The sequence below is a fragment of the Crocuta crocuta genome, unplaced genomic scaffold (genome assembly GCF_008692635.1).
Source record: "Crocuta crocuta isolate KB4526 unplaced genomic scaffold, BGI_CrCroc_1.0 scaffold153, whole genome shotgun sequence".
Taxonomy (NCBI): Eukaryota; Metazoa; Chordata; class Mammalia; order Carnivora; family Hyaenidae; genus Crocuta; species Crocuta crocuta.
This window is the reverse complement of record NW_027529525.1, coordinates 1397394-1411867: the sequence shown is the minus strand read 5'-3', so window position 1 is coordinate 1411867 and position 14474 is coordinate 1397394. Positions and strand designations below refer to the sequence as shown.

General features: G+C 34.7%; 1 protein-coding gene across 1 annotated transcript in view; it reads left to right on the top strand.

The window, feature by feature from the left end:
- Nucleotides 1–14474, top strand: part of SLC4A10 (solute carrier family 4 member 10) — a 203480-nt gene that overhangs the window by 17093 nt on the left and 171913 nt on the right. Inside the window, exon 2 of the mRNA XM_077760991.1 lies at nt 5798–5879. Within this exon, the coding sequence (XP_077617117.1) occupies nt 5798–5879 (82 nt within the window). The remainder of the gene's footprint in view (nt 1–5797; nt 5880–14474) is intronic.

Here is a 14474-nt window from a genome sequence, read left to right as displayed (position 1 = left end):
TCAGCCTTGAGGCACCTGGGTGGCTCATTTGGTTAAGTGTCTGACTTTGACTCAGGTCATGATTTCACGGTTTGTGGGTTTGAGCTCCAGCTCTGTGCTGACATCTTGGAGCTTGGAACCTGCTTCCAATTCTGGGTCTCCGGCTCTCTCTGCCCCTTCCCTACTCTCACTCTCTCCCTCTCGTCTCTCTCTCTCTCTCTCTCTCTCAAAAATAAATAAATATTTAAAAAAATTAAAAAAATAAAGATTTTGAATCTCATCCTAGATTTTAGAGGTTTTCTTTACGGGCTTTGGGATTGTTAGGCGAACAAAATCAGAGATTGGTAATTTAGTATCTAGTCTGTCTTGCTCTGGATTCAACTAGTATCTTTCACCCTTATTCAAATAAGTAGTCTCTTGGTACTTGTAACTGAACTTTGTTCCCTTGTCTGCCTGGCAAAGATACAATGATCTTTTAAAAATCAGCTCAAGTGTCATTTTTAAAAAATGGAGTCTTTACTGTCTTTCTTGGAGAAAAGTAATAACAATTATGGTTATTAACTGTTATGTTTAATGTCACCTGTATGAATTTAATAATGCCATTATAGGTGAAGTCTATAAGCTCTTTGAGGGAAGCAGCCATGTCTTATTTATTTATGATCTTTTTGACCAATGATACAAGTAATAATATAAATAACAATTTAACAAGTCACCTGACCCACAGATTACAATGACTAATGTTGGAGAAATTACTACCTGTGTTCTCTTCTAGAATTTCTATGTTTTCATGTCTCACATTTAGGTCTTTAATCTTTTTTGAGCTTATTTTTGTGTGTGGTGGTAAAAGTGGTCCAGTTTCATTCTTAGCATGTAGCTGTCTAGTTTTCCCAGCACTATTTATTGAAGGATAGATTGGTTTAAAAAATTGGTACAATAAATAGTTCTGGGGAAGAAAGATATTGAGATGAAAATGAACTGCTTTCTCTTTTATTACCTCATTCTTAAATGAGATGAGAACTATCAAAAGGATATGAAAAGTTTGAATTGTTCTGCTCGTGGGATTAACTGTTAGATTTTGTTTGATACAATTAGAAAAGTTTATTTCTGTGAAGATTGTACTCAAGAGTTATGGTAAATTAGAAAAAAATGCATTTTTTATACATTAATAGAGAGCTTAATGATATTTACAAATAATTATAGAAGAAATTGTTGATATTTTAATCTAAATATTTTAAAACTTAAATGTGCTAGCCCATACTAATTGCTCTTTCATGAGAGACTGTACTGGTTCAAGGTCACTTCAAATATGAGAGCTGAGCCAGAAAGCTATTTTTTCTGTTATTGCTCTCTAGTAATTATGCAGTAGAAATAATAACAGCAGACTGTTCCCTTTAAAAACTTTCTTTGCGGGTGCCTGGGTGGCTCAGTCAGGTGAGCGTCTGACTTCAGCTCAGGTCATGATCTCACAGTTCGTGAGTTCCAGCTCCCCATCAGGCTCTGTGCTGACAGCTCAGAGCCTGGAGCCTGCTTCAGATTCTGTGTCTCCCTCCCTCTTTGCCCCTCCCCAGCTTGTCTGCATCTCTTAAAAGTAAATGAACATTAAAAAAAAATTTTTTTTAATAAAATAAAAGCTTTCTTTGGAGATAGAAATATTCCCAATTTACATTTACATACATTTGTATTCAACGCAAGTGTCTTAATGTTTAGAAGCAATCAAATTGTAGAAAATTATGAAACGTATTTGGTTATGCCAATTATATAGTGTTTGCCTTTAAAATAGCTGAATACAAATTCAATTTAGTCATAAGCAGGGTTTAACTGTACAGAATCTTAGATAATACTATTTGTTCCTTCTTTCTTGGGAGGGCATGGAGAAAGTTACGTGGAACTGTAAAGAGCAAACCATTGTCTCCTGTTTGGAAAAAACAAAGTGAAAATAGTTCATCAAAAGATACATTATGTATATAATTACAGTAATATGTCCCTACATTTAACATGACAAACTTCAAAAATTAAAAAGATACTTCTTTTTAAAGTATAGTATTACTGTTTATTCATTTAGTTAGAGGCCTCTGTAAATGGATTTAAGATGTGATTTCTGTGTGAACTAATTCCTTTTACTCTGTCCCAGGGCCATAGTCTGTACCAATGATTTTCAAATTACAGGTCATAACTAATCTTTTAAAAAGTTGATTTATTTATTTTGAAAGAGAGAGAGAGAAAGGGAGAGTGTAAGGGGGAGGGGCAGAGAGAGAGAGGAAGAGAGAACCTCAAGCAGGCTGCACATTTGTCAGAGCCGATGAAGGGCTCAAACTCACCAACCCGTGAGATCATGACCTGAGTTGAAATCAAGAGTCCCTAACCCACTGAGCCATTCAGGCATTCTTATAACTCATTTTTAAGTACTGAAATAAATTTAATGGATAGTGACTAATATTTTTAAATGAAATAGTATATCCTGGAATACAAAATATACCACATTGTTTATAGTAAGGGGAAAGTTGGTTTGTGAAACTTTGTTTTGATTACATATATATGATATGTGACTGTGTTGAATATATGTTTCTCACTGTGGGTCATACCCCCACCCCCAAATTTTAAAACATTATTTTATAGTGTATACTGGAATAAATGTTTACCCAATAGTGTAACAAGGGTAAATTGTATTGAGAGGCAGTGTAATAGATTTATGTGTTTTCTCTCAGTGCTAAACTTTTCTCTAAGTGAGTAAATACATATGGAAATTAGGATATATTAATCTATTTGATGTTCAACAAATCTAAAAAGGGTAGCAATGCAAAGGAAATAAAAATGTTTTGGGATTACCGTATAGTCTGGCGCCCAGTGTCCCATGTCCCTGCATTGCCTTCATCACACCCATGCTTACTTGCCCTTGGTCATAGGGAGGAAGGGAGTCCTCTGTTAAGTATTCAGTAGTATTGAAATAATTTTTTGAATTATCACCACAGTAGAGGAATTTCAATATATGTATTAGTATTAAGTTGTATCTTGGGAACTTTCAACCTGTTTGACATTTGTGTTTCTATGGCCTATCTGGAGAGTATTTAAAGTTCTATGAAACTGCAAAATGAGTCACTTACATTGAGTTACATTCATATTCTAGCTTCAAGTTCTTTTCTTTCCATCAATGAAACATTAAAATTAGGGCACTTGAACTTGCCATTCATGTTGTAATTAAATAATCAATTAGTTTCTATTTAGATTACACTTCTACTTCTGCAAAATTTTATTTTATCTCAATATCCTAACGTTAGCGATTCAGTAGAATTATCTTTTGTATGTGGATGCTATATATACTGTATATAAATAAGGAGAAAACCATTTTGTATAAGATGAAAATTGATTTGGGCCCTAAAAATAAAAATTAAATATTTTATATGTAGGGGGGAACATCTTAAATTCTGGGTAAAACTTTCCATTTTGCAATTGTTTTAAAAGGCTGCCACTGTGAGATACGGCAGAGTAATGCTTCTTCTGACCTCTGAACACGGATGCATGACTTATCTTTTGGCATTCTTCCTAACCCCGTGAAGGGCAGAGATACATTCCAATGTGACAGATTCAAATATATCCTGCATAGAGGATAAATGTCATTTGTAAATGTATCAAAAACTGATTCTACAGAGGCTGAGATTTGCATTTGTATAGTTCAGGAAAATTATATAATTATATATTTAGTTTTTTCTATTGCTATTTTGCTCAAACCAACAGATTTTTAAAACTTTGCCAAATACAAGAGCAGTAGGCTCTGAATCATATCTTTATTTTTGTGTTTTCTCTCCTTTGTAGTATAGGTTTCTTTCATTCTGATTCTAGACTCTTTCCCCTGACCTTAGCACATGCTGTCTGAAAGACACAGGACTACAGGCTATAAAACATGTTTTTCTACTCTATGTCTTGCTGCATGTGAAGTGTATGAGAGCTATCTTTCTAGGTTGAATATGACCTTAGTCTGTTATCCTATAGTTTATAATACTAATTTTTAAAACATGGAGGCCAAATCTTTATCAAAACAATGCATGGGAGTGAAAAAGCTTCTGAGGAAGAAACAGAAATCTTTCATTTTTTCTAAAAGTCATATACTAGAACAGGCTTAGAAATACATGATGGAAGATGTATTCATCTTTAGCATACCTTTTCCTTACCTTTTCTTTCCCTTCCTACCTTTTCTCCTTTGTGTTCAATGTTACTTTTAAAACAATTTTTACATAGGTGTTCACAATCAAAACTTGGAAATAATCTATATTTGACTTTTTTCACTATTTGTATTTTGTTGATACTTGCATGATTTAATGGATTATACTTACTTCTGCCCCCCAGTATTTTATTAAATACCAAATCAGTGAGTATATTGTTTTGAGCATATGTACAATGTTCAGAAGAGAGAGTCTTCATCCAGCCACTCTAAATAAGTAAAAGAACCCCCTCAAAACAAACAAAAAACCCCAAACAAAACAAAATACAAAAAATAGTCCTACACACACACACACACACACACACACACACAGAAAGAAAGAGAGAGAGAGAGAGAGACTGTGTAGAGAAAGTGTAATGTATAGGATTATAATTAAAAGTTTAGTTTGAATAAAATGCATTATACTGAAGCACAGTAATTAGAGTTGTAGTTTACCTAATGATTTCTACTAATTGCTTTCAAGAGATTAGATCCCACCACCCCATTTTAAATGGCAGTGAAATTATTTCAACTTGCCATAGCATTAGTGGTGTTAATACTAATGATTTCCATATTTTCCTTGTATAGTCAAATGTCATCTTGTTCACAAGAAATCTTTATCAGAGATTAAAAAAAATACATGGCACAAAATTGGCAGGACAATGGTTTGTTTTCTGTTTTTCATTTCGCTAACAAATGATGGCAACTGGAATGTTTGACTACCTTCGATTTCTTTTTTTTTTTTTTAATTTTTATTTATTTCTAGGAGAGAGAGAGAGAGAGAGAGACAGCGTGAGCAGGGGAGGGTCAGAGAGAGAGAGGGAGATACAGACTCTGAAATAGTCTCCAGGCTCTGAGCTGGCAGTCAGCACAGAGCCCGACGCGGGGCTCGAACCCATGAACCGTGAGATCATGACCTAAGCACAAGTCGGACACTTAACCGACTAAGCCACTCAGGCACTCCCGACTACCTTCGATTTCGTGGAAAGTCAAATGATATTCCTTCTCTGAATACGTGGTCAATTTAATTTTAGTCTCCTTTTTAAACTAACACTCAGTAATCAAATAGAAGTTGTTTACATTTGAGTGATTGGATTAAACCCCTAAAATATTAGATTAAATTGTAGTTTATTTTCTGAAATTAAGGGCCTATATGTAGAGTGGTCCACTTTTATCTGTGGTTGACCTGAGGTCTACTATGGCCAGGAAGCAGATGATCTTCCTTCTGAGATACCATCAGAAGGTCAATAGTAGCTGAATGCTATGTCATAGTGCCTACATACATAATTCGCTTCACTTCATCCCATCACATAGGCATTTTATCATCTTGTATTATCACAAAAAGGATAAATATAGTGCAATAAGATATTCTGAGAGAGACGGACCATGTTCACATAACTTATTATAGCCTGTTATAATTGTCATTATTGTTAGTCTCTTACTGTGCCTAACTTATAAATTATACTTTATCATAGGTATGTATGTATCACCAAAAATGTAGTTTATATAGGGTTTGGTACCATGTGCAGTTTTAGGCATCCACAGTGGGTCTTGGAAAGTATCCCTGTGAATAAAAATAAATGAAATGTCATTTAATCTTCTTTCTTCCCTCCCATTCTACAGAGAAATGATGAAGAGGCAGTTGTGGATAGAGGTGGAACTCGTTCTATTCTCAAAACACACTTTGAGAAAGAAGATTTAGAAGGTAAGACCTTTTCCCTCCCTTGGGATAGTTTTTGTTATGCTTTCTTAAAGTATTTCAAAGAGAAATATGAAGTTTGTCACAATTTGGAGAATTGTGACAGTTGGTATCAGAGTAATGGTGAGCTGGTGAGTTGTGGATATGATTTTTTTAACACAACCTGAAATGCCACCAGGCAGACCTACAACCTAGTGTTCTTTCTAAGCCTATTTCTGATCCTGATAGGAAAATGTAGTGAACAGCACTGACTCCCTATAATTAGACCAAATCAGGATTGTGGGGTTTACCAGTTTTTATTTTTGGTCTCCCACATCCAGGTGAGATTAGTACTGTACAAAGTATCAGATTACAAAAGGAGAAATACATTAATACCCTTGAAATTCTTTCTTCTACTTGCCCTTTAATACATGTGTGGTAGATAAAATATATAATGCTCAGTTATGTTTGAATTTTACAGAAGTAATGAGTAACTTTTTAGTATAGGTATGCCATGCAATATGTTTATTTATTGCTTTTTACTTGCTAAATCTGACAGCCTTAGTAGTGGGTGTTATCGTGAACACTAACATCCCCTCTTAAAGATTGAGGTGCTTATTTCCCCTGGTTGCTGTGGGTGTTGCCTGCTGTTGTTCCCAGGCTGATTTCTTTCCCAGAAATTACCTTCCCCTGAAAGGAGCTGTCTCCTGCGGCAGGAGCTGCCTCCCCTGAGGCATTTTGCATTCAATGAATGGTCAGTGAAGGAGTATAAAGGCCTGGCTCCTTTGCCTCAATTTCTTTAAACTCTGAAGGGTGGTCTCAGTTTCAAAGCCCTTTGTGGAATCAATGAAGGCCCTTACTGCAACTGTACCATAATTAAACTTCTTCCTCTACCAAACGCTGCTGCTCATATTTCTGCTAGCATGTTATTTCTGACAGTTCTCTTCAATAACCTCCCTGAACACAAATCTCTGTCTCAGAGTCTGTTTGCCGAGGAACCTGACTCACTCATTCATCATTTTTATGCTTCCTGAACAGTACCAATTCTTGGTAATTGGCAGGACCTTCACATTGGTGTCAGTCTGTGGGGCTAAGAGCGGTTGTAGTGGCTGAGAAGACTCTCAAACTACTTGTCTGGGCCATGAGAGTAAATGAAAATCAGTATTGCATGAGACAGGAAATGGCAGAGATTAGTGCCATCCTTGCAGAAATTAATTGTCAAATCGTAGAGGATAGTAGTGGATGATTATAGACTCAGCCAGGTGGTAGCATCAATTGCAACTGCTTTGTCAGAAATGGAATCTTCTTACAGCAGGTTAATATGGTCTCAGGCATGTGGTATGCAGCTATTGATGGGGAGAATGCATTTTTATCTATTACCATCAAGAAGGATTACCAGAAGTAAACATACCCTTGGAAAGTATAACAGTATACATTTATGGTCTTGCTCCAGGGCTGTGTTATATCTCCTACCTATTGTCATAACAGAGTCTAAAAAGACTTGAATTGAGGGGGTTTTCTGCAAAACATTAAGTTGTTTCACTATAGTGACCAAATAAACAAGAAGTGACAATTATGTTTGAGGCCTTGATAAGATAGATGGGTTTCAAGGGTGCCTGGGTCATTCATTTGGTCAAGCATCTGACTTTTGATTTGCACTCAGGTCATGGTCTCATGAGTTCATGAGTTTGAGCCCCATATAGGGCTCTGCTATGACAGTGTGGAGCCTCCTTCAGATTCTCTCTCTCTCGCTCTCTCTGCCCCTCCCCATCTCTGTCTTTCTCTCTCTAAATAAACAAATAAGTAAACAGACAAACAAAAAAGACAGATGGGTTTCAAATCCCATTTACCTGTGAATGTGTTAAAAGGATAATATGAGAGTGTCAGTATTGTACGGAGTCTGAAACTCCATGATGGATAGATAGACATGTGGGGTCAATTTCCACAGGCCCAATAAAAATAACCAAGTGCCCCTTCAGTTACCCTTACTCACCTTGATTGTCTCTTCATTGTCTACCCTGGTCCTACTTTTTCACAATTGATGCCTGTACTTTTTAAAGAATTTAATAATTTTTTTTCCAGATATGACTATTGTTACATCTTCTGAAGGCATAAGAATAAATTAATGGCAACTGTCTAAAAGTAGTATGTCCTATTCATAACTAGATGATAATAAAGACAAGAAAATTTAGTAAAGAAGACTTGTTATTATTTTAGTAATTTTGAATGAACAGATTGATTTCCAATCAAGGCAATACTATTGAACAACTGGATTGTTTTTTGCCAAACATTTTTTAAATGCTCTTTTTGTGCTAAAGAAATCACACAAATGGTTAAGATATGGAATTTAGCATCTTAACCATTTCTAAGTATACAGTTCAGTAGTATTAAGTATATTCACATTGTTTTGTAACCAGTCTTCAAAACTTTTTCATCTTGGAAAGCGGAAGCTCTATACACATTGAGCAACTTTGCATTTGCTCCCTACTCTTTCTTGTAGCAAGCACCATTCTATCTTCTATTTCTGTGAATTTGACTACTCTAGATCCCTTATATAGTGAAGTCATGGAGTATGGTTCTTTTTTTTTTTAAACNGAACTGTGAGATCATGACCTGAGCCGAAGTCGGATGCTTAACCGACTGAGCTACCCAGGTGCCCCAGTATGTGTCTTTTTATGACTAGTTTATTTCAGAGCATGATGTCCTCAAGGTTTACCCACGTGGTAGTATATATTAGACTTCCTTTCCTTTTTAAGACTAAATAATACTCCATTATATGTATATACTACATTTTGTTTATACATTCATCTGTTGATCAACATGATTGCTTTGATCTAATGGTTATGGTGAATGGCACTGTTATGAACATAGGAATGAAAATATTTTTTTGAAATCCAGTCTTTAATACTTATGAATATATAGCCATAAGTGGGATTGCTGGATCATATAGTAATTCCATTTTTAGTTTTAGGAGAACTGCTGTATTGTTTTCCATAGCAATTCACAATTTTACATTCCCATCAAAAGTGCATAAGGGTTCCAATTTCTCCACACCCTTGCCAATACATGTGATTTTCTCATATGTGGGTGTTGTTTAAATGTTTGTTTATTTTTGAGAGAGAGAGAGAACGCACAAAAGGGGGAGAGGCAGAAAGAGACAGTGTGAGCAGGGGAGGGGCAGAGAGAGATGAAGACTCAGAATCCAAAGCAGGCTCCAAGCTCTGAGCTGTCAGCACAGAGCCTGACATGGGGCTAGAACTCACAGACCACGAGATCATCACCTGAGCCAAGTTGGATGCTTAACCCACTGAGCCACCCAGGTGCTTGGCCAATACTTGTGATTTTCTGTTTGCTTATTTATTTATTTTTGATAGAAGCAATTCTAATGGATGTGAGATGAGTGCTCATTGTGGTTTTTGATTTGCATTTTCCTAATAATTCGTGATAGTGAGCATTTTCCCATATGCTTGTTGGCTACTTGTTCATCATCTTTAGAGAAATGATTGTTCAAGTTCTTAGCTCTTTGTTTAATTAGGTGTTGTGTTGTTGTTGTTGAGTTGTATGAATTTTTATATATTCTAGATATTGACCACATATCAGATGTATGATTTGGAAATATTTTCTCCCATTCCATTTTTTGCCTTGTCACTCTGTTGATTATGTCCTTTGATACAAAGAAAATTTTAGTTTTTTACATAGTCTGATTTGTCTAGTTATTCTTTTGTTTCCTGTGCTTTTGGTATCATATCCAGGAAATCCTTGCCAAATCCAATGTCATCAATCTTTTCCCTATATTTTCTTCTAATTTATAGTTTTGGATTGTTTCTATATGGTTTTGCATTAAGTTTGTATATGGTGTAGAATGCTTCCACTTTTACCTTTCACGTTTCTTTGTTGCCTAACATTATAGCTCATACCTCTCCTCACATGTTAAATATTCCCCAAATCACTGATATATAACCCATTGAGTGAGAAACTATTGTTTCCCATATTTTTAGCAAGTATTTCTAATTTTCTACAATCTGAGAACATAGAAGACACAGTAAAACCTCAGGAATATTATTCAAGACTTCTGTTTAATGGCTTCTGGATTGCCCCAAATTGGTGACTTCCCATCTCCACCATTTGCTAGTGATTTCCCTGCACACAGAAAAAGAATGCCCACTCTTCCCATCCATTATTGTTACCTTACTCCTCCTAACAGAATAATTAGTTTCTTCTTTCACACCCCTCTGAGTTTACAGATTTTTTATCTTACTGTTATGTACATATTTCTTATCTTTTTCTTGATTATAAGCTCATTGAGGGACAAATCATGATCTTACACATATTTACATTCTCCCATGTTATCTAGCACTTTTTCTTGAATTAGATAGGTACTTAAAATGTGTGCACTATCATTTATATGTAATCCAGTAATATATCACTAATCATGTAAGAAGTTAAATTTATATAATTAGGTGCATAATAAATGTTCATCAAATATTTAATTACCTATGAAATTATTTTACATGTAAATACAGAGGTTTCTAATCATGTTGCACTGCACTAAGATAAATTAATCTAGTTATATTTCAATCTTATTTTTAGGAATTCATAAATTTAAAACGCTAATGGAAAAGTTAAACTTATCTTTAAATCTTGGCCTACAAATTAAAGAGACATTTTGTTTATCCGATATTGCTTTTAGCAGACAGTAAACTACTTATAAGTCAAGGATTTAATAAAGTAAAGTATACCCCTATCTTGATATTCTTTTGCTCATCCTACTTGAGGAAAAAAACAGCCTACTAGTTTATTTCCTTTGGGGATCACTTACTAGATGGTGGATCCAAAGTGCAGTTAGCACAAAATGATCATACAACATAGTTCTATCGATGGTAGTACCCTCCCACTTTCTTCCTTTCACCCCATTTCTGAGCTCTTATGGTAAAACTGAAATGGTTTTCTGACTATAATCATCTACGTCAAATCATAACGTCAAAGTGCTTTACACTAAAAAACTAATGAGTGAGGTCCTATATTTATGACACAGTATTTTGCAACCAAAGTAAAAAGTAATTGAAAAAAACAGAAGGCAAGAAAAAGCCAAAAATTAGGTCTATGCTTTTTCTTTATAACCTTTTATCTGCAAAAATTACCAAGAGAAGGAAAAAGTGGATTCTGTTAGGAGAAACCAGAGTTGGCTTCATAAAGACAGAGGTGGGCTTTGAAGGATGAAGGGGGTTCTTAAGTCAAAGAAGGAAGGATTTGTGATATTCTGGAATAGTTAATATGGTGTGGCTAAAGCATTGGGATTTCTGCATGGGGCAAAGAATGACTGCAGATGAAGTTTCAATATTTGCATGAGGTAGTAGACAATGAATTAATTCTTGAAATTACTAAATGGGAGAATACTATTATAATCTCAATTTTACAGTTAAAGAAACTAAAGCACAGAAGATTAATCTGCCAGGCCAAATGACTAGCAAGTGGTAGAGCAGGTATTCAGAATCACAAGGGTCTGGGCTTTTAACAACTGTATTGCAGAATTAAAGATAATACTGAGTCTTGTGTTATAGAGGACTGAATGGGGCAAGGGATGGGAAGACCTGGGCATACTTACTCATTGATCATGACTATTTTTAAAAAGTTAAGGTTTTCATGTCCTATTATAAAGAAATAAGGGATTCAATAATTAGTACCCATATCACAATAGTTTTACAAATGATTTTCCAAAAATTTTGAGTTTTTTTATAGTTACTAAATTCCCACTAGAGAAATTCATTTCCATAAATAAGAGAGCCTCTCTCCAACTGAAAACCAGTGAAATTATAACCTCATGTTCTGCTATTTTAAATTCTCATCTCTGCTGCACCATAAAATGAATGATCTTATTGTTTCCTTATTCCAAATGTCTTTTCTTTGAAAAAGTTTCATTTTTTCCTTCCATTATTGGTTGATTAGCTTTTGTGCAATTTAACATTGTTGATATTGGTTCAATGTCAACTAATGGGGCAGTTGTAAGTGGTATTTGGTCCATTGGTAATGAGTAGTGAAATTAGTTAATTACATAGGATCCATATGATTGTACATTTTGTCTGCCAAATACTTTGAATATTTGAGAATGGGAATTAGGCACATAAGACTAATGCTGAAGAAGAATCGTCAATATTAAATTTCATTTCCTTATTGAGCAATCTTTGCCACCTGAGCACATTTCATAATGAACTCTTGTATTTTCCCATGGGTATCCTAAGAATAAGAAATGAATGAGAGAATATTGTTTTAAATACTTTTATTTCTAAAATTCTCAGGTGAGCTATACATCATGTTCCACATTTCTTCATGTTAGTCATTTCATATAATTTGTGTATGTGACCCACATCCACATATTTTGATATATAATTTATTCATGATACTTTACCTACTTGAAGTGAGCAATAACTTGATTATTTATAATCTGCTTTTATGGTATATTGTAATTCTAAGTAAATTTGAAAGATCTTAAAGTATTTACAAATTTTGGTTATGGTTTATTAGGCCATTTGGAAATAGTTATAGACATGTATCTGTTTGAGGACAGTAACATATATTCTACAGTGCATATGTAACTAAGAAATCCTGCAAATTTAAGTTTTCATAATGTCTGGGTCTTAGTTGTACATTTTGTATCCCTTGTTTAGGATGTTAGTTTTTAGGTAGCCAATTTTAGGATAAAAGCCCTTACTGTTAATCCCTTTTCATTATTCTTTGTAAGTCAAACTCTGTTTAATGCTATTTTCTACCTATCAAAGGTATGGTATAGCAGTTAGGGTATTTGGTTTCTTTTTTTGGACACAGGTGGGTATCTGCTTTCTACTGTGACTTAATATTTAATCTGTGAATGCATAGAACTGTGTGTGTGTGTGTGTGTGTGTGTGTGTGTGTGTGTAACATTTTCAATCACTTACTATTTCAGAGATATAATAGATGAAAAGAAATTCCTTTTCATTACATTGAGTATAATCCTATAAATATTGAAAGGAGTTTTACAGCATAGAAAGTATCCCTTTAATCCTTAAATATTTGAATCCTTAAATATTGAAAACTTTGAAGACCGATCACAAATGACCAAAGCTTCTTAATATATACCACATAGGTTTATATTAATATAACACTTTAGTTTTGCATTTTCCAGACATCTGAGACTTAAGGGTATTCATTATTACAGTTTAACAGTGAGGGAGTAGCACTATGAAGGTGACATTGTGAAGTAGATCAACTTAGTCTACTTCTTGGTTAAATTTTTAAATCTCTATGTCAGCTGCTAATCCTTCCCCCAAGCTTGATCCTACTTCAAAGCTCTTCTGCTGCATGTGAGCTTAGCCTCCTCAGATTATTACCTTTCTAGAGGATCGGTCTCATAGTAGTACATGTGGGGATAGGCTACCAGTCAGTTAGGACCTTTCTAGGGAAGCTGTCATCATTCACCAATATTTAATTAAGTGCTAATGGCATACAAGCACTGGGCCATTTTCTATTTTATATGCTGCATCCTCTAAGGAGGTTTAGATACTGGTGCTGCCAGTAGGGCACTTCAGTCCTACATCCCTTTGGAAAAAATAAATGTCAGTGGCCACTTTGCACATAAATGTTTACATTAAAATATAAATTGATATAATAATTGAAAGAGGCAATCTTGATTTTTTTGGATAATGCACACCTGTAACTTAGCAGCACTGGTATCACTGGTACCTTAATAGAATTAATTTCACTTTGGGTACCAGTATTCTGAGATGATTTTTCTGAATGTGGTCCTGTATTTTCTCCCTGGAACCTTATTTACTCCCCCATCATTCTTCCTGCTTTCCTGGCTGCCCACTCATTCCTACTGCCTCTAGTCAGAACTGCTAAAAGAACAATGAAAAAATTTGGATTCTCTGTCCTTCCTTTCTCTATCATTTCTACCCTTTAATAAGCTTCAGGTGGGATGCTGATAAAGGAAACACAATAATTGAAATTGTGATTAGAAGAAAGTAAAATTTTAATTTTCTAATGATAAATTAAGCTTTTGTCTCTGAGACAGGAAGATTATGAATATTCCTTTTGACTACTTTCAAAACTGCTTCTAAATTAGCTTAGGAGCATTTGTGATAAAATTATTACAGTCTTATTAACAAAAGGATATCTAATTTCTAGCTAAATTGTCTAAAAATATGCCTATGTTCTCCTTTGAATAACTCATTTTTTCCTTGTAATAATTGCCTTGATATAATTAGATGACATAGCACCAAAACATTTTATGACATCATAGCTATTAATACAAAACTATAGTATAAGCAAACCAATGTAGTTAATAATAGTGATCGTGAAAACAAAAGTCATGTTAGTAAGTTGAGATATGAAGTGTTTATGTGAATAGCTTATTTCTTTAAAAATTTTTTTTAATGTTTTATTTATTTTTGAGAGAGAAAGAGAGACAGTGTGAGCAGTGGAGGATCAGAGAGAGAGGGAGACACAGAATCCTAAGACAGGCTCCAGGCTCTGAGCTAGCTGTCAGCGCAGAGCCTGACATGGGGCTGGAAACCACGAATCATAAGATCATGACCTGAGCTGAAATTGGATGCTTAACATGGAAATAGTAGAGTTTCATATAAGGAA